This window comes from Vipera berus (assembly GCF_964194415.1).
Source record: "Vipera berus genome assembly, chromosome: 2".
NCBI classification, from domain to species: Eukaryota; Metazoa; Chordata; class Lepidosauria; order Squamata; family Viperidae; genus Vipera; species Vipera berus.
In genome coordinates, this window is record NC_138203.1 from 104,542,171 (window position 1) to 104,561,996 (window position 19,826).

The 19,826-nt window shown below is 40.0% G+C and overlaps 1 protein-coding gene across 8 annotated transcripts; it reads right to left on the bottom strand.

Annotated features, from left to right (window-relative positions):
* Positions 1 to 226: 226 nt before the first annotated feature.
* ACRBP (acrosin binding protein) lies at positions 227 to 19,819 on the bottom strand. Of its 8 annotated transcripts, none has more exons than XM_081319407.1 (10): positions 19,701 to 19,819; positions 18,014 to 18,130; positions 16,231 to 16,409; positions 12,753 to 12,847; positions 8,162 to 8,619; positions 4,846 to 4,978; positions 4,058 to 4,237; positions 3,186 to 3,350; positions 3,016 to 3,102; positions 227 to 542 (listed from the first exon to the last, which is right to left on the bottom strand). In XM_081319407.1, exons 2-10 carry the CDS (start codon positions 18,031 to 18,033, stop codon positions 429 to 431), a joined length of 1,431 nt encoding a protein of 476 aa, XP_081175533.1. In that variant the 5' UTR covers positions 18,034 to 18,130; positions 19,701 to 19,819; the 3' UTR covers positions 227 to 428. The 8 variants fall into 8 exon arrangements, 5 of the variants coding, with proteins under 5 accessions (XP_081175533.1, XP_081175530.1, XP_081175532.1 ...); XR_014025308.1 differs by lacking the exon at positions 19,701 to 19,819 and adding an exon at positions 1,359 to 1,465 and having other exon boundaries at positions 403 to 542; positions 16,231 to 16,443; positions 17,974 to 18,072; XR_014025309.1 differs by lacking the exon at positions 19,701 to 19,819 and adding an exon at positions 2,713 to 2,867 and having other exon boundaries at positions 456 to 542; positions 16,231 to 16,443; positions 17,974 to 18,072.
* Between the last annotated feature and the right edge of the window lie 7 nt (positions 19,820 to 19,826).

Here is a 19,826-nt window from a genome sequence, read left to right on the forward strand (position 1 = left end):
CTCACAGTTACTGCTATTGAGCAAGGTACCACTTATGCTGTACCTGTGCATTTGGTTTTTCTTGCCTAAATGTAGAACCTAATGTTCTTTCTGTTATAGATACATATTTCTCACTTTCACTTCATTTGTCAGTTCATACTTTTTATCATTTACCCTTCTTACATCCATTTGCTGTAACCCCGACCCAACCAGGAAGATTTGGTAAAAATAATTGTTGAGAAACATCAACAGGACAAAATTTATGAGATGGATTTAGCAGGCGGAGCTTCCACAGTGAAATAAAAGGGTACTACTGTAGTACTTTAATACAGAGACTATATATTTAAACATCTTTAAATTGAGAGTCATAAAACAGTGGCTACATTTGTGCCTAAATCTCTTTTGGGCCTTTTCCTTTTTGTTCAAACCACTTCATTCTGTTTTTTCATTCACCCTTCGGTAAAATTCAAGAATTTCTGGCTCCAGAGCAGCACTTCAACTTCTCCTTCCTCTCTGCTTAGCTCATGATACATCTGATCTTTTAGGCAGCCAATCCGGAATACCTGAGGATGGAGATAGAAAGAATTTAGAAAAAAAGTTAGAGGTGAATTCATCTGTCCTGAAAAAAATCGCTGTATCTTCAAATTGATACTTTTTCTGGAGGTACTAAGCAATGGATCAGCCTCAGAAACTAGAAATTCTGATTTAAAAAAAAAGAACTGAGAAAATGCCATTGAGGACCAGAGTACATGATTGACTGGAAATAAGTTTCAGAAAGCCTAAAAGGTTCAGCAGTGAATAAAAGAAAAATTGCGGTGTTGTTCTGTACTTCTTTCCCTGTTTTATTAGAAAAGTGCCTCCCGCTTATTTTGGCCACAAGTACACCAGGAATTTGGAGACATATTGTCAGCATTCTTGCAAAATCATAGGTTTGACAATTAATCAAAAGTCCTGTTTTCCAAAAGTCATTTTTTAAAGTAAAAAACAAGTAATTTTTCCAAAATTGTACTGCAGCTTCATACTGAACCCAAATTGTTAAACAGGTTACAAGGGTTCATACGCTGAACTAAGTTATTAACTATAACTCCCAGACCCCAGTTCCTGACTTGCCTAAGAAGCTGTGCCCAAACTACATTGAAGTTAAGTACAATGTTTGAACCCAACCACTGATTATGAGAAATAAATGCCCAGAAGGCAAAATAATCATTTTTCTCTTTAAAATGCTGCTTTTACACACATATATATAATCTATATCCTTTCAAAAAGGGAGCAGAAGGGAAGGAAGAGGAGAGAGGAGGAGAGGAAAGGAAAAACAATAAACTAATTAGAGAAAATGAATATATTACATATACGAAACATGAGCAAAATAGGCAAACTACCCAGATCAGGCATTCCTGGAAATAAAGCAGGTGTAGAGACAAATATTTTGTTTTGCAATATCCCAACTATCCAATTTTCAAACACAGTCAAGTGAGGATGAGGATACCTAAAAGACCAGTTATGGGATAGATAATCATCAGAAAATATATGTGCTTGGTAGGGGTAAAAATGACTTGATGACATATAATCTATGTAAATTATATCTCAAGCTAGAGATGAGAAACCTTTTCCTACATTCAATAGAAATATAGAAAGACAAAATAGGGCAAAATAAAGGTAAAGGTAAAGGTTCCCCCGCACATGCGTGCTAGTCGTTTCCAACTCTAGGGGCCGGTGCTCATCTCCGTTTCAAAGCTGAAGAGCCAGCGCTTGTCCGAGGACGTCTCCGTGGTCATGTGGCCAGCATGACTAGACGCCAAAGGTGCACGGAACGCTGTTACCTTCCCACCGTAGTGGTCCCTATTTTTCTACTTGCATTTTTACGTGCTTTCGAACTGCTAGGTTGGCAGAAGCTGGGACGAGTAACAGGCACTCACTCTGTTACGCGGCACTTGGGATTCGACCCACCAAACTGCCGACCTTCTGATCAACAAGCTCAGCGTCCTAACCCACTGAGCCACTGCATCCCTTTTAGAGCAAAATAGACAGGCTTAAAATGGAAATCCATTTTAATATTAATGAAGCTCAGTTTCAACGTAAACTATTAACTGTACCCAAATCAGCAAATATGGAGTATCAGTGATGGCTGAAGAAAGGACCACATGAGTTTATTGGGAAAATTACAAGTGACTGAGGGTTGCCCATTTGTCTTGAATGAACTAATGAAGTTTCATAGAGAATTATTTTGACTGTTAAAAGGAAAACAACAATTAAGCCTACCCAACCCTGGAGGGAAAATAACTGATTACAAATAATTTCTATTCTTCTTTAGTTCCTAGTTATCAAGCAATAAATAATTTATCTATTTAAGAGTAGGGGAAAGAAAGAACCTGGCACTGATAGGAAGTTATAAAGATCAGGGAGTTTTGCTGAATTGTAAGCATACAGTAGGATATTTTTCAGAGACAGGGATTTTCAGCTTTTTAAGGTAAAGGTAAAGGTAAAGTTTCCCCCGCACATGCGTGCTAGTTGTTTCCGACTCTAGGGGCCGGTGCTCATCTCTGTTTCAAAGCCAAAGAGCCAGCGTTTGTCCGAGGACGTCTCTGTGGTCATGTGGCCAGCATGACTAGACGCCAAAGGCGCACGGAACGCTGTTACCTTCCCACCATAGTGGTCCCTATTTTTCTACTTGCATTTTTACGTGCTTTCGAACTGCTAGGTTGGTAGAAGCTGGGATGAGTAACAGGCACTCACTCTGCTACGCAGCACTTGGGATTCGACCCGCCAAACTGCCGAACATCTGATCAACAAGCTCAGTGTCCTAACCCACTGAGCGTCCTAACCCACTCAGCTTTTTATGACCAGTGAAAAGGTGCCATTATTTCTTCTTCTTCTTCTTCCCAGCTTGGCTACTGAAAAACAGCATATCCACAGCAATGGTATATGATAATTCAGAAATTGTCTAAAGTCTTTATTAGAAATGAGAAAGCTGGCCTCATTTAGAAAGGCTTACCGATGACCTGTGGGAATACAGGACAAAAAGATGGGAGTCCTCACCTTCTTGTTTCGGATGGTGTATTCCGTGCACTGATTGCTCTTGAATGCACAATAAGTTGGATGTTGAACTCCTGTTGAGTCACAAATCTAAGAAGAATGAAATGAGACAGTAGTGGGAATCACGAGAGGAACAACCAACCAATGGCTAAAAAAAGCTACTTAATGCCCACCTTGTCTGGGAAATCTCCGCCATGAAAGAAAGAATATTCTGACTGCAGCCAAAGAGCTACACGATAATCATCACAGCCATGAGCCGCCAAGCGACCACACCAGTACTCTGTCCGCATGCCACCATAAGTTTCAAACCCATAAAATTCTCTTAGATTTGGGGAGCTCTAAGAATAAGAATGGGAAAATTAGAGGACATTATAGCTGTAGTGGAAATATGTTGTTGTTGTTAGTTGCGAAGTCGTGTCCGACCCATCGCGACCCTATGGACAATGTTCCTCCAGGCCTTCCTGTCCTCTACCATCTTCTGGAGTCCATTTAAGCTCACGCCTACTGCTTCAGTGACTCCATCCAGCCACCTCATTCTCTGTCGTCCCCTTCTTCTATTGCCCTCAATCTTTCCCAGCATTAGGCTCTTCTCCAGTGAGTCCTTCCTTCTCATTAGATGGCCAAAGTATTTGAGTTTTAGCTTCAGGATCTGGCCTTCTAAAGAGCAGTCAGGGTTGATCTCCTCTAGGACTGACCGGTTTGATCGCCTTGCAGTCCAAGGGACTCGCAGGAGTCTTCTCCAGCACCATAGTTCAAAGGCTTCAATTCTTTGGCGCTCAGCCTTTCTTATGGTCCAGCTTTCACTGCCATACATTGCAACTGGGAAGACCATAGCCTTGACTATACGCACTTTTGTTGACAGGGTGATGTCTCTGCTTTTTAGTGTGCTGTCTAGATTTGCCATGGCTTTCCTCCCCAGGAGCAAGCGTCTTTTTATTTCTTGGCTACAGTCCCCATCTGCAGTGATCTTGGAGCCCAGTGGAAATATAGCTGTAGTGAAAGGGGCAAGATTCTCCAATATCTTATCAATCTAACCTTTATTTACCTCGAGGCTCCTAGCCCGATGCTGAGCCAGAATCCCAGGGTTAATGTAGTTTGTGAAGATGCCATCACTGCAGTGGGTGCGTTTCAGATTGGAGGCCCCTTGACACTGCTCTGTTTTTAGAGAGCAAAATGCACATTCATCACACAGATCTGCATGATGCCGGCCAAGGTTATCGCACACCTAGTGAACAGGGAATGAGAACAAAACAAGCTCAAATTCTGGGAATAATCTTTAGGCCTTTCTTCCCTAAATATGTGGCAAATCATTGTTGGAGTGAATTAGCCAGGAAACGTTCCCAAATTGCATTAAACTATATTCTAGCGGCATAAATGTTGTGGCATAAGCATTTAGAGGGGGCCTGGAGATGTCTGCCAAGTGCCGAATTCTACGGTAGGAAAGATGCCTTAGGTCAGACATGTCAAACACAAGGCCCGGGGCCCGGATCCGGCCCGCGAATTGGTTTCATGTGGCCCGCGAAGCCATCCTGGAAACAGTGAGGGAACGGCCCCCACTGCCTTGGCCCTGGCCCAGAGACCCTCCTTCTACCAGAGACCCTCAGATCTGTCCCACTCCTGCCCAGGCCCCCATAGGCACCCTTGATGTGAACGATGTAGAGCTGGTCACATCCACCCAGTAGGCCATACGCACTCTAGCCACGCCCACCCAGTAGGCCACGCCCACCCTGGTCATACCCACCCGGCCCCCTGAGGGCAACCGCAATGCTGATTCGGCCCTCAATGAAATTGAGTTTGACACCCCTGCCTTAGGTAATCAGCAGTGAATCTTACCAGATCCTCAGAGCCAAAGTTTTTTCTTTCTATTTCTTTCCAGGCTCTGCTAATAGCTGAGGATATGCAAATGTCCTGAAGCACTGCATAGCAGAGAATCACCAGAGCTTCATCCTTGTCAATAGCTAAGAGACTGGTATAGCCAGAGAAAAAGAAGCAAGATATGGAATAACAAGAAAAAACTGTTTTAATTTTATTCCTCTCTCCCCACCTGCCCATCCTATCAGGGCAACTTGTAATGCCTACTGTTTCAGAGAACAGTGTCTGTTTGATATGTAGCTAGGAATAAAACTCAGTCTTAAGGCAAAGTGCGTTCACTTGCATCTTATTCTCCCATCCCCACCTCCCACCCATCATCAAATTGTTCTTTTTTTAAAAGAAAGCTTGTAGGGCTAACAAACCTGTGCTGAACATGTCTAAGACTACCAGTAGATGACACCAGAGAATTTTTATTTTTATTTTTAATTTAAGTCCTATTATTCCAGTCCACCATAGGTAGAATCTCATGGATCAACAATTATTTTTTATTTTCATTCAAAGAAATTTAATAAATGAATAAATATAAATAAATAAATTTATTTCTCATTCCTTTCAGGGAAAGGTCTAAGAAGAAATGTTTATAGTGAATTCATTGCTACATAGGAGCAAGAACAATAACTTACATGATTTGGGTAATACTACTACCTCAACATTTATCCAGATGTGAACCTTATAGATATAATTGTCAAAGATGCCCATGATCTTCTTGCTATATACCTTCATCAGCACGCCAGTGTTATTGATACTTCATGCATGGGAGACAGCCAAATCCTGTATGATAGAACACTGAGCGGGCTCTGATTATTGGCTAAAAGAGCCAAATACCCATTCAAGTGGAAACATTATTGAAAAACATTGAGGAATTTATATAATTGCTTTTGTCAAACAACTAAAGATAGTCCTTGACTTACAATCATTGTTTAGTCACAATAGTACCTAGGAAAGAGTGACTTACAACTAGCCCTCATACTTATCACCCACATAGCATTCCCATGGTCACATAATCAAAATTTGGGTGCTTGGCAACTGGCATCTATTTACGATGAATGCAGAGTCCCTGGGTCATGCAATTGCCATTTGTGACTTTCCAAGCCAGTAATAGGGATTTCTGTGGCTGTCTACATTGCTAGAGTATCTGCCTTCCTGGGTGCTTTGTGCATCCCACATTTTAAATTCAGAGTTTTTTTCTGGTATCAACATACTTTCATCCTTGAACAGGTTTGCCCTATCCTATTGCCCTTCCAAAGTTGGCTTGAGACATTGTCATTTGAATAACCATGGGTAAGATCCAAGTTAAGTGCACTGTTTAGGTCGTGCTTCTATACTAGCATTTTAATCTTTTTTTTACTTAAATAAGACTTGTAGTAGTATTGTAGAATTAAGAATTGGATGAATTGGATGAGTAAAACTTGTAGCATATTAGATGATATACCCAATAAACTGTGAATTGCACAGAACTCTGAAGGTCATGGTAGTTTCAACACTATATGAAATTGTTTGCTTTGCAACGTAGTGTTCTTCTCACCTAATACACAGTAAGGTCAAATTTTCATGACTTTTGCAACCCCCACATTTTTTACTGTATAACATCCTCCCTGTGTCTAGAAAGGCTTTGATATGTAGGTCAGCTCTCCTTCAGTTATGATGATTAATTAAAAAATAAAGATAATAAACTCATTATCCTATGTTTTTAAAAAGGAAGAGTTGTGTTGTTACAATAACTTGAAGTAATTTACAGGCATCCATGCCTTTGCTGTTGCGATTTCTTTTTCAACAAGAGACGCCCTCCTGCTTGCAGGTTGACACCCTCATTATTATTTTTACTATTATTTTGATTACTGTGAGTTAGTTATACATTTAGCCTGTGCTTCTTAGAATGGGATGGAATGTGATATATATAAGATCTCTGTTTCTCTGATGTGAGTGTTCCTGGTTTTTTTGGTATGACCCTGGTGATTTTTTTTTTAATTCCATTTATATCCCGCCCTTCTCCGAAGACTCAGGGCGGCTTACAAGCTTAGTTGATAAGGGAACAGGCTTTGACCAACTGCTTTGGCTCAATCATTTCAGGTGAGATTTTTTCCACTATATCTTATGAAGAGGAGATGTAGAAAGGATCCACTGGCAGTGGATGGTAATGCTGATACCACAGATCTTCTTCCATTCCTAGGTCGTTGAATTTCAGCACATGGCTGCCATCCCTTAATTCAAAGATGACAACCGTAAGATAGCCAGGGGTCACACTTAGTCTTTGGCTAGTGCAAGGGCTACATGTCAAACATGTAAACAGGACTAAAAGTTATTTGCTTCTTTCAACACGATCCAAGTTTATTTTATGATTTCAGTTATAGATTTACCTTAAAATTGCATAGCTGGGGGTCGGTCAGGGTTTGAAGGCCATAAAAAAGGAATGGTGGTGCTTTGCATAGACCTGGGGCATCAGCTCACTCCCCTCAAACCTAATCTTTTAAGAGTGAATAATAACCTAAGCATTTCTTCTTTTTGTAACTACTCCCTTACCTGTTTGCCTAGGCCAGGGCCACTCTTTCTAAACTATTTTCTACAGCTGCCCACCCATCTTTGAATCAACAAAAAATAATGCCAGAGTAAACTTGGCTGTTTGTGTTGCCAATCTGTATTCTGCCTGTAGGGCATGTGTTCTGTGAGTCAGTGTCACGTTACGTGGGATTTTTCTGATTTCCGTGTGCCATTTGCTATGGCCAAAGTGATTGCCTTTCTCGTTTGGGTTTGCCGCTGTCCCCCTTGAGCAGATCAGAAGCCAACAATCAGAGCATTCCAGTGGGAATAATGCCAGTCTGACTTTGGGTCTATACCTAGACTTCACTAACTTGGTCTGATTCCCCATTCTCCCACACCCAATGTCCCAAAATATTTTTTTTTAAAAAGTGTTTTTTAATGGGAAGAAACTAAATGAGAAATGGCTTTGAAAGGAGAGAGAGATTTTCATGATTGCACAACTACTAGATCTTGAAAAGGGAAGAACCGTCTAGCTCTTCTCGACTTTGGAGAGAAGAACAAATACAGGAAAACTGGCAAATAAGCAACCAAAGCAAACTTCCACATCCGATTGTTCTTTCTATAAAGGCACTGCAGTAAAAATAGTGGAGCTATTTCATATCAAGCTAAAGATACATTTCAGCATATTGATAAAGCAGATTAGCACAGGCACGTCACTTCTCCTTCAAATGCAATAGCAGATATATATATATATATATATATATATATATATTGTTTTCAAGCCGGATTTGGCCTTTACCTTCCTGAGATGTCTTTTTCACTATTCAGACCTAGATTTTTATCTTTCAGGTTCTTTTCCTTCAGGTTCTTTTCCAAAGACAATGCTTCACCAATCAGATGGTGGATGTCTTTAAAGAGATGCTGGTTTGTGACCTCTTCTGTGGTTTCATCATTTTTGATAAATAAGGTGAACGCTTCAGGAGGAAAGGTGCTCATTTCAGCATCTAAGCCAGTTGACCATTCAGCGAGCTGTTGGGCTTCCAGATTACTGTGTGGAACATGGAAATCTTTCTTCAGCAGGGGCTCTTGTCCTGAGACTGCAAAGGAGTATTTCAAAATGGAGTCAATATTGGAGCGGAGGCGGTCTTCAAGGGTTAGTGGAGAAACCTCAGTAGGGGCTAAGGGATGATTCTCACTTGGGGCTGTAGGGAGAACGTCACTCTCTTCAAGGAGTGGCAGCTTAGGACACAGGATCCGCTATCCAGGAAAAAAGGGGGGAAGAATTGGGGAAATATAACTGTAGTATACACACAGAATCTCATTCCCACTCCTTCCCAATATACAGATGTCTCCAACTCCTAACTTATAGTCTATTCTTGATATTCTCTCCACTAAGGTTGCCTAATTTGTTGCTATTATTTCTCTTTACACACTATAGTTTTCCTAAAGGTAATTTCCCTTTGCTGTTTCCAGCATCTATCACTGGAAGTAGGCTTTTCTCATCCCATTGGCCAAAAGGAAAGTAGCACACAAGACTTGGGCTACATAACTTTCTGTTATTCACAAAAGATCTAAGCATTCCCTTGTTATATAAGGCAACCTGTCCATGTCATTAGGCTTCTTGAGTTCCCCATAGCCTTAAAGAATATGAACAGCATATATGTTCTTTCCTTAGTGGATGCACAAAACCAAAAAGATTAAGAATGGGGAGGGCCATAAAAGAGCTCTGAACTACATTACAAAAAGAGAGAAGATAGAATAAATGAGAAAGAGCTCATCTCCATTTCCTTCAAAGAGATGGTGATAAGCCAGAAATATCTACTTAATTTGATATACTCTCTATACTACAGTATCTTCACTCACAGTTCATCAAATGGAGTGCAACTGAGAAATTGCTGTTGAGTTAAACCCTAGTTATTGAGGCTTTCAGAATTCAGGTGAATCCATATAGCTGGATTGTGCAACTTTTCAAGAATCAAAAGAAGTATTTTTCTGTTGAATACTATGTTGATTGAAAAGGGACATGGGCAAGGCAAAGAGCTGAGTAGTATTGGGACAAATACAAAATTTGATGTAAAATTTAATTTGAAAATAAAATTAATCAATATTAATTAATGTAAGGGATACAATAATTCCCTTGTAGTTAATATACTGCCCCCTTAGATAAAAGAGACGCATAGATATTTTCAATACAGAGACTTTGATCTTGGTTAATAACATGATCCTTAGCCATTTTCAGATACTGTATGTCTCCTGTTTCTTCCAATTAATCCTGTATTATTTGCCCTGGAAAACAATCTCAGCCTAGTAGGAACTGTCTCTAGAACTTGGCAGCATCCGTGTTTAAGATGAACCATATAAACTATGTCCTTTCTGCAAACCTGGCTAGTGTTAAATGTGACACCTCAGACGTAATTCCTAACACACCTAGTAATTATCTTTCTGCCAGAATGACTGGAGCAGGATGGAATAACCAGGGCCTATTCTAAGCCAGTAATCACTAAATACAAAGGCCTTTAAATCCCCTTTAAACACCTCAGCACTTTTATAGTGACAAAGAGAAGACAGTTGATTTTTGAAAGCCCAGAACTTGGAGACTGTCACCCTGGAGCAGAGATAGAAAGACAAATATAATTAGAGGAACACAAGGAGCAAACAGAATTGTAAGGAGAAGTAAGAATAATTAGATACTGGGGAAATTGTGATCAAGGAACTCTGAATATTAGTATTAGTAGTTTTCATAATCCACGGAAGCCATTTTTATCACAGACACCATGATTACAATAAAAGCATTAAAGCTATGCTGATACTTGAATCTATACATCATCTCAGTGTCATTTTCAAGAACACAGACATCTTTCCCTTCACCTAGTTTTTAATCTCTGAAACCTTCACCTTGTCAGATTTTGCAGATAATAAGAAGACTAATGCAGCTTGAACTCCAGATTCCGGATATTCGTAACTAACCACAAAGAGTCACTGAAGTTGAAAGAACACTGACGCATAACTTTCAAAAATGTGTGGTGTGTGAAAATTTAATTTGCCCTGGGTCAAGACAGTTAGAAAAAAGAAATAGGACATTCAAGGGGTTTGACTACATAGAGGATTGGGGTGAAAGAAACAATTAGAAGGAGAAACTGTTGAATGGAGAAATAATACACTCTAAGACAGGGATCCTCAACCCCTGGTCTGTGGACTGGCACCAGTCCGCAGCATGCCAGCAAGCAGGTTGCACAAACAAGCAAAGCTCCATCCTTGGGATGCCGGCAGTATTGAAAATCACACCCCCTCTGGTCCGCAAAAATACCTGTCTCCATGGCACCGGCCCCAGGTGCCCAAAAGGTTGGGGACCTCTGCTCTAAGAGTTTTAAAAAGAGAAGACACTGTGAAGGGGAGGAGAGAAGATCCACTTAGTTCATTTCCTTGTGCCTCTGATTTCCCTCCTGCCAACCTATTTCCTGCTTCATTTAACTGTCTCTGAATAGATAAGTCATGGATGAGGTGTGTTTATTTCCAATTGGACTAATTCAAAAAGAACTTAAGGGTCTTTCTTTTTCCTGTTTCCCATTCCTCTTTATCTTCGGTGTTTTTCTCCTTGCACTTTCTCGTCTATAGCTGCACACATCAATTGCTAGCTCCAAGCAGAGACAGCAGTGGATATCTTTGTGCAAATGAGTTGAATTTTTAGTAGAGAAACAAATGCTTAATTCTAGTTTAGTTGAACAGATACTTAAAAAGAACAGCGAAAGCGTAATCTGGATGTATGAAGGAGGCTATGGTAATGCTGAAAGAAAGCAATGGGAGAGTGGAAGAATGAGAAACAGAATAGACGAAGTCAGGGTATCTTCAGGATTGATCTATTAGAAGTATCTCTGTGATATCTCTGGTTATATTTAGTAAGGGTTGCCTGAGGAGGGCAACTATTGGTCCCATGTTCCTAGTGTGAGAAGACAAAAGGGAATTCTTAGATACTGAGTGGAACCCTTAGAAACTCAAAGCATTGAATATGTCCCCTTAAGGAGTGTAGCTCCATAAAGAGAGTTTAGGAGGTTTTCAAAGGAGGCAAGTGCTCTGACACTGACACACCCCATGATGTCAGGCAATACTGCAAAGTCCTGGGTTATCCCCAAAGTAGAATAAAGACCCACTGGGCATAGACTTAGTATCTTTTTAGCAGCATAGCATGGCCTTGCAGTCAAGATGTTCAAAAATTCCAAGTTTGCTTTATGAAACATCAAGATATTATCTTCCCCATGCATATATTTTAACAACATTTATTTGACAGCAATATTTATAAACAAGAATATACATTAGTTCATTTTTTTTAAATAAAATCCCTGCATTTTTAGCTGGTGCCTCTGAGCTTACTTATCTCAATTCTTCTCTTGGGACTGGCTATGCTTTTGGATTGACCATCAACCAATAATGGTCCTTATGAGAAGGTAAGTTATGAGGTGATGGTATGTGGGAATGACCTTGGGAGGAGGAGGAAGAGCATGGGAAGCATTTCAGAAGGGATCTTCCAGTGACTAAAAGGAGAGGAGAAATTCTTTCAGTCTTGCAAGACTGATGTTTAGCCCTTCATGTTAGTCAGACATGAAGCACAACCAGGAGCACCACCACTATCTTTATTGTAAGGTTACATTAAACAGAATCTTGCAAGACTGAAAGTATTTCTCCCTTCCTTTCTTTTTATCTCTGGAAAACTGGGGAGGGACCCTTCTAGCACACTTACCAACTTTTCCCCCATCTGCAAACTGAGCTGCCTCTTACAGGTGGTTGCCTAGGTTGCCGGTCTTTCTCCTGTCTCCCAAGGTCATTCCCATATACCAGTCATGGCGAACCTTTTAGAGACGAAATGCCCAAAACCCACCCCCCACCTCCCCACCCACTCTGCCGCTGCCCCATGCTCCACCCACCTGCAAGGACACCCACTGCCTCCACGGCCCGCCGCAGCAGATTGCCCAGGAAGCCCAGCAGCGCCATGGCGGCCACGCCCTCTGCCCGCCCCCTGCAGCATCATCTGCATGTGACAGGACGCGAGGGCAGAGTCTTGTCTCCGCTGTCCGGCTGCCATGTCCTTGGCTGCGCTGCTCTGCGTAGGCTGTGCTCAGGGGCGATTCTCCTCCAGTGGGGGCTGCTGGTGAGGAAGGGCCGTTGGGGGAGGCGGGGATGGGGTGATGGCACACATGCCCACAGAGAGACCTCTGAGTGCCACCTCTGGCACGCGTGCCATAGGTTCGCCACCACTGCCATATACCATGCTAGATGCCCTTCATGACATTTACAAATCTCATCTTTTTACTTTCTTAATTTTACCCAAATCACTATCTACTAAGGGATTGACCCCGTAAAATGAACATGACTGTAAGGCATGTTCTTGCTCTTACTTTGGTGTAGAACTTCTGGTTTAAGCATCGAAACTGTGCAAAAACACAAAAAGTCTCAAAATGTGGGTTTTGGGGAAGTTCAGCACAAACAGGACCTGGAAGCAGAAGGTGAAAGAGAACAATTTTCTCCCAAGACAGCAACGAGACAAGTCTGAAATGAATGAAATCATACTAAGCTAATAAAACAGCTATGTTCATTAACGTCAATGGGCAGTGGAAATTTAAATCATTCAGTATATTCTGAAAGAGTAAACTTCAAAAATGTCCCTTAAACCAATTAGAAGTCTCACAATAGAAAATGTTTTAACACAGGATTACTTTTTGCTTCCCAAATGCAAGGTATTAAGAATGACAACCTGCACTACAGTATTGCAGGCAAACAGCAATCTGAATTCCAAAATAAAAAAATCAATAGATACATTTCAAAAATGAGTTAGGGTGCCAAAGTAAAAGAATAAACCCAAGCTAATTTTCTACAACTCTTCCCCAGATCATCTCCTCGGTAGCAACTCTTTGTCCTATATGGCAATATTTTGGCTCTGAATGTAACTTCAAGAAAATAGTCACACTTCTGGTAGTGCTGTTGCTAGTACAAATACATACATACACTAATTTCCAAGAAAGCCCCCCCACTAAACATCTTCAGCTCTTTTGCAGCATCTTCACCTCTCCTTAGGGCCATTGGATCTCAGCTAGTGATAGGGACTCAGTTCGGTCATTGTTTGATCTAAAGAAAGTAGTATTCATGGAAGAATATAAATAGAAGATTAAAAAGTCTATTTGTTTAACATTTGAGAAAACAGTTCTATGCAGTTGGTCACAATGGTCCTCCTGCCATACTACTGGGAATGAGTTTAGTACAGAGGCTTAACTTTCCTTTGCATTTAAACCTTTATTCTTCCCTATAGAACTGCAATTCCTAAATGCTCTATATCAGGGGTGTCAAACTCAATTTCATTGAGGGCCGCATCAGCATTGCGGTCACCCTCAGGGGGCCGGGTGGGTGTGGCCAGGGTGGGTGTGGCCTACTGGGTGGGCGTGGCTAGAGTGCATATGGCCTACTGGGTGGGCGTGGCCAGCTCTACATCATTCGCATCAAGGGTGCCTATGAGGGCCTGGGCAGGAGTGGGACAGATCTGAGAGTCTCTGGCAGAAGGAGATGGGACCGGGGTAAGTGCCAAGGCAGTGGGGGCCGTTCCCTCACTGTTTCCAGGATGGCTTCGCGGGCAACATGAAACCACTTCGCGGGCCGGATCCGGCCCCCGGGCCTTGTGTTTGTCATGTCTGCTCTATATAAAAGAATCGAATGTAAATCCAATTACGGTATATATAATCCACTGGCCGAATGCCCCATCTACTGACTGATTTGAGAAGTAAAAATCATTTAATTCCTAATGTGATATTTCCTCAGCCCCTCTAGGCACGAAAGAAAATCAGCTGCATATTTCCTGACACTGTTCAGCAGTCCATTTCTTCTTAGTGAGTATCCTGTTTCCCAGCATCATTGCTCAGCTTTACCATTTTATTTCTATTTGAAACTATGGCAGATACAGTACCAACAATCAATCTTCAGTCTTTCTTCCCCAATTCCATAGAGCATTAGTGTTCACAAAGCTATCTTGTTCTGGCATTTATAACTGTCTTTTTGTAGCTGATATTTGACTGTTACCACTCCATTTAGGAAAGCTATTGAATGAAGTTTAGTACTCCCGCTGCTACGGTCACAGGGATTTAAGCTTTTGAATTTAGATTTACTGCCATCTTTTAACACAGCTATCACATCAGGGGCCTTTGTACTCTTTTATTTTTAAATATATATATTTTATTGATTTTTTAACAGTCACCTTACTATTTGGTAAATAGCATGTTGTCTGGGTTTATATCTAAAAACAATAACAATTAATTTCTATAATTCCATAATCCACATAGTAGCTTTCTTTGATTTTCTCTTCTTCCAATAATATTCTCTTTGACCAAACTTGAATTGGTACATTTCTTAGTATTTTGATAGATAACAATTAAATATAAACATTTTTCTAGTATTTAACAACCACGTCAATATAAAGCTTCTTTTCTAATTGATCATCCTAATTACCTCGTCATAGATCCTGTTTTCAAAGTTCTTATTTAGATTTGTTTTCCCCACAATGTTCAAAACATTCTTACCAGTTAAGATTTTCTCAAAGTTAATTACACTTAAGTATTTAAGTCTTTTTCCTCATCTCAACAATTTTACATTTCTCATATCTTACAAAACAACAACAACAACAAACAAAAAAAAGAGAAGGAAAAAAAGGAAGGAAATAGTATACTACTTGAGAAATATGTCCCTCTTAAGCTAAGATACATTTATATCCAAAAAATTTCTATTCTTTTTAACCATATTCAAACAAATATTTACCGTAATCTTTAAATATTCCATCTAATAAATCCAGTCATCTAATCTTTTACAGTAAATCTATTCAGAACATTTTTATCAATTGAAATTTTCTCAAGATCAATTACACTTAAGTATCTAAAACATTTCCCTCATATAAACCATCCCAACATTTTTATATTTCTCATATCATAAAAAATACTATGTTACTTGAGGGGGGCATCCCTCTTAAACTAAAATACAACTATATCCAGAATTTTTCTATTTTTTAACCATATTCAAACAAGTGTTTAATCTTTAGATGTTCCATCTAATAAATCCCGTCATCTAATTTCTTAATTTTAACTTGAGCCTTCCCCCCCCCCAAAGATCTTTCCTAATCTGTATGCTCCACTGGACCAAAAAGTCTTCCCATAGTCTTGTAGATCTTGTAAGTACCAGAGACAAATCCAGTAAGATACTACTACAGTAATTTATTTTCTTTTCATGGAAAGACTTCTTAATGTTTGTTAATTCACAACCTGGTAGTGTCTTGGCAGGTTAAGAGCTCTAGGCCTCCACAAAATGCAAGCCAATAGAGCACATGAAATAGACTAGAATAGAGCTGGAAGGGACCTTGGAGGTCTTCTAGTCCAGCCCCCCGCTCAAGCTCAAATAGTTGACACTTCGCTATATTCTTTATGTACATGAAGTTATAGACCAGTCAATTATGGTAAAACTATGAATATCAGCCCAGATGTCAAAATGGTAAAGATAATCTGAAAGCTTTTCATTTTAAAATTAAAAAACAATTGGCGGTCTGTAAAGTCACAGTATGTCTTCAGTGTAGATATGTCACAACAAAAAGAGCAACGAGGAAGGAATGTTGACCAAATGAAATTTGTATCCCATCTGCAGAACTGGGGATAAAGATGGATCCATGTTTGTAAAAAGTGGAAGATTATTACTATAGCATACACACATATATATATTTCACGGTTAAATGTAAGGATTTTTAAACTACAGGCTATGAAAGACTAGCTATGTATGGGAAACCAAGTGCTACCAGCAACTCTCACCCCAAAAGGGTGCTGGAAGAAATCTGAAGTGTGCACCACGTACCCTCTGGGATCTGGCCATGATTCTCAAATTGATCCAGCTCTATTATTTTAGGATCATGGCAACCTTTGTTACGGCGGATCTGACACACCAGGTTTGCCTTCCATGTGGGACTCAAGGAAGAGAAAAAGACCTTATATTCCTCATCCGTGAGTGGGCTGCCTGGGTGTGAGGACAAGGAACTTGGGATTGCTGGTGTCAAAAAGATTGGGAATCCTGGAGGAAAAACAGCACAAGAAAGGAAATATATTAATCAGACAAAGAGGACAGAGCAAGGCTACATCAATTTTATTAATATCAATAAACTCTTTAAAAATTTTGGCAACTTCCCAATTATTTTAGCGAAACTGATGAGCAGAAAATAAATTGGTCTATTGATAAATTTCTAACAGCGTTAACAAAGTTAGATTTCCAGGAAGAAAAATAATTCCCCTTCTTCCTCCAAACTATACTGATGAAATGAAAGTTTGGAGGTTGAAATGGATCTATGACTTTGAATTTAGATAAATTCTGACACTTAAAAGGCAAATTACCAGTCTAAGAAATGTTTAGTTTTGGGTTTATATATGCATCAGGCTCTGATGAATTGATTTTGGGATATCTGGTGAGAAGCAAAACTTCCTAGGAGCTTGAAATTTCCTTTAGAAATGATCTTTCTCAATTCTAAAAGGCCTTGTAAAGTAGAAAAGTTTAAGAGTGGGACCATATAAGTCCTCTTCTATGCCATTTTTCCTGAAGAAAACGGGGTGTATTCTGAATAAACATGCAGAGTGTCATTGTGAATTCACAAGCTACAGTACTTGAAAATCCAAAACAAACTAAATCTGGTATTTCTTTATGCAAATTGAATAGCATCAGTTTAAGATTTCCTTGAAATAAAGAGCTATCAGCTTTCCTAAGATATATTCCTTTCTTCTTTTCAAGGCTTTTCTAGATTTATATATAAGAAGGTGGTCTATTGTTCAAATATAGATGTAAAATGTTTGGATATTTCAAAGTCATTTAGAAGAGTTTCTTCAGTTTGTTTAATGAGCAAGCATTCTGATTTAATTCACTGAAATAGAATAGGCATAAATTCAGCTCAATGTGAAATATTTTTTAAAAGTCATTTTTCCTCCAAGTGCAATGCAAAGAAATAACGTTCTGCCACGTATGAACCAAAAGTAAAGGGGGGAATCTTTTCCTAATATCTGCATACAAGCCTTTAAGTGATAAAAGGAAGCAATGCCAGTTCAGATTTTATCTGCCCATCCCACATCCTTCCCAGCGTTATCAGATGGCAATCTTTAATCCAGGTAAGCAGACAAAGCCATTCTCCATAGTGTCCTGGCTGAAAAAACTACCGTCATTTCAAAACAAAGAAAAAACCCAACATTGTCAACAGTGTTAATACAGGTCAAATTAAAGTGGAAAGCTGATTTTGTTTTTAACCAAAATGTGAAAGTTCAGCTTCCAAGCTTTTGGAGCATCTTTGCTGCATTAAGGACTTCAAATTTCTAGGCTTTGTGATGGTCCAATATATAAGAAATGGATCAGTACTCCATATTGGAGATTTCTAAAGGAACCTCCCAAGGGTCTCCAGGACTTTTGTTTGATTCCATATTGGCAAGAACTGGTGGATAGAGACCATGGGATAAAATATAGAGAAGTCCAGCAGGTAAAATGGCAGTGATGGATGAAGCCAAATTTGATAAAAAAGCAGTAGTTTGGACAGTTTTTCATCGTACAGGTAAGTCAGCCACTCACCCACCAGAAAGGCCCATGATGAGGTCCTGAACCTCAGGACTGGCATTTTGCTTCTTTCATGTTAAAACTTCTCCACTTCTCACCAATACACCCCTTTTCAAAGGCCAACAAGACCAGACTCTTTTAGAATGAGAACACAATGACCTCACAGTTGAAGCTATTGCAGGAGAAACAAGAATCTTCGACAGGTTAAAAATGCTGGTAGGAAATGGACCCTTATGCATATAGGGAGTAAACAGCAGTCGCTATATTGTAAAGCAAGAGGTTTCTCTGTTCCCCGTCTTTGGTTGCTGTTAAAAATCAGAATATAGTAGGCAGGTAGACAGTAGATACAGCCTGTTGAAAACTTTTATTGTGAAGTGAATGGGAATTCCACAAGGTACACTCTTGATTCATTTGAGAGAAACTTGTCTATTTTGCCTCATTTTAATGCGAAGGATGCAATGCAATATTAATTTATTAGGTATTAAGTGTTCTCAAATCAGCAGAATGAGAAAACTGAAGGGATAAAGCTCCCAAGAAATGTAGAAAACAGTCACAATGCTTAAGACAATAGACAGAATCCTGGTGAGTTTCATACTTTGCTACAAGCTAATTCAGTTCTGCAAGACTTGTCTTTTATTAGATCTTCTGATTACCTTTGAAAGGCACCTGGCTAGAAATGGGAGGCTGCGAGTTCTAGTCCAAGTGACCTTACGCCTATCATTCTCTTAAAAGTAAGGACAAGCTGCTTCCAAAAATTTGCCAAGAAAACTGCAGGAACCTGTCCCAGGCAGTTGCCAGGAATCAAGACTGTTTTAAAGACATTTCCCCACCTCAAAAGGTATGCATTTAGGTAGGAAATAGACCCTTATGCAGTGATAGACCCCACAATTAAAGAGCATCAGTCCAGCGTAGAGTGATAAGCAGGGAATTTATGTATCGATTTAATGGATTTATAGGGTTGCTGAACTGACTGCAAAGCAATGCTGGATCTATTACTATGCAAGGAAAGTATTATATAAAACTATATAACCGGGTAGAGTCAGCATTTGTAGTAGGCTAGGACCTTTCATTTTAGATTCATCTAGTGCCCAGCTTCTTTTAAGGTAAAGGTAAAGGTTCCCCCGCACACGCGTGCTAGTCGTTTCCGACTGTAGGGGCCGGTGCTCATCTCCGTTTCAAAGCCGAAGAGCCAGCGCTTGTCCGAGGACGTCTCCGTGGTCATGTGGCCGGCATGACTAGACGCCAAAGGCGCACGGAACGCTGTTACCTTCCCACCCTAGTGGTCCCTATTTTTCTACTTGCATTTTTACGTGCTTTCGAACTGCTAGGTTGGCAGAAGCTGGGACGAGTAACAGGCGCTCACTCTGCTACGCGGCACTCGGGATTCGACCCGCCAAACTGCCGACCTTCTGATCGACAAGCTCAGCGTCCTAACCCACTGAGCCACCGTGTCCCTCAGCTTCTTTTAGATACCCCCCAAAAAAATATTCTCCCACAATGTGTCTAGGAACTTTTTCTAATTTAACTTCTGCTGTTTTACTTACTGTTTTACTGTATTTTTAGTAAAAATTGTACACTAACAATATTGAGTTTCTTAAAATAAATGATGAAAGGTAGATATCTGACTCATTGTACGGATGGAGACAAAATATATAATTCATGCAGGCAGTTCTTTCAAGTATAAAAATCATTTAGCTCAATCTTATTAAATACTCTACTTATTCATCCAAATTACTACTTACTTTTTCCCTTTCGCTAACTGCTCCTGCTTTTATTCTAGCACCCTTTCCATGTTGGGAGAAACAATTTAATATCCTGAAGTGCTGAAATGCAAACTGACATTTTGAAGCAGAAAATTATCAGCCAAT

Bases quoted from the DNA above. Each gene is read 5' to 3' on its own strand.
- ACRBP (XM_081319404.1), bottom strand. From the start codon at position 18,019: ATGCCAGTCCTGAGGTTCAGGACCTCATCATGGGCCTTTCTGGTGG. The intron at 8,620-12,752 runs GTAAGAGCAAGA...TTTCCTGGATAG, and splicing joins ACCAGAAGTTCTACACCAAA to CGGATCCTGTGTCCTAAGCT. The intron at 3,103-3,185 runs GTGGGCATTAAG...CATTCTTCTTAG, and splicing joins GCGGAGATTTCCCAGACAAG to ATTTGTGACTCAACAGGAGT.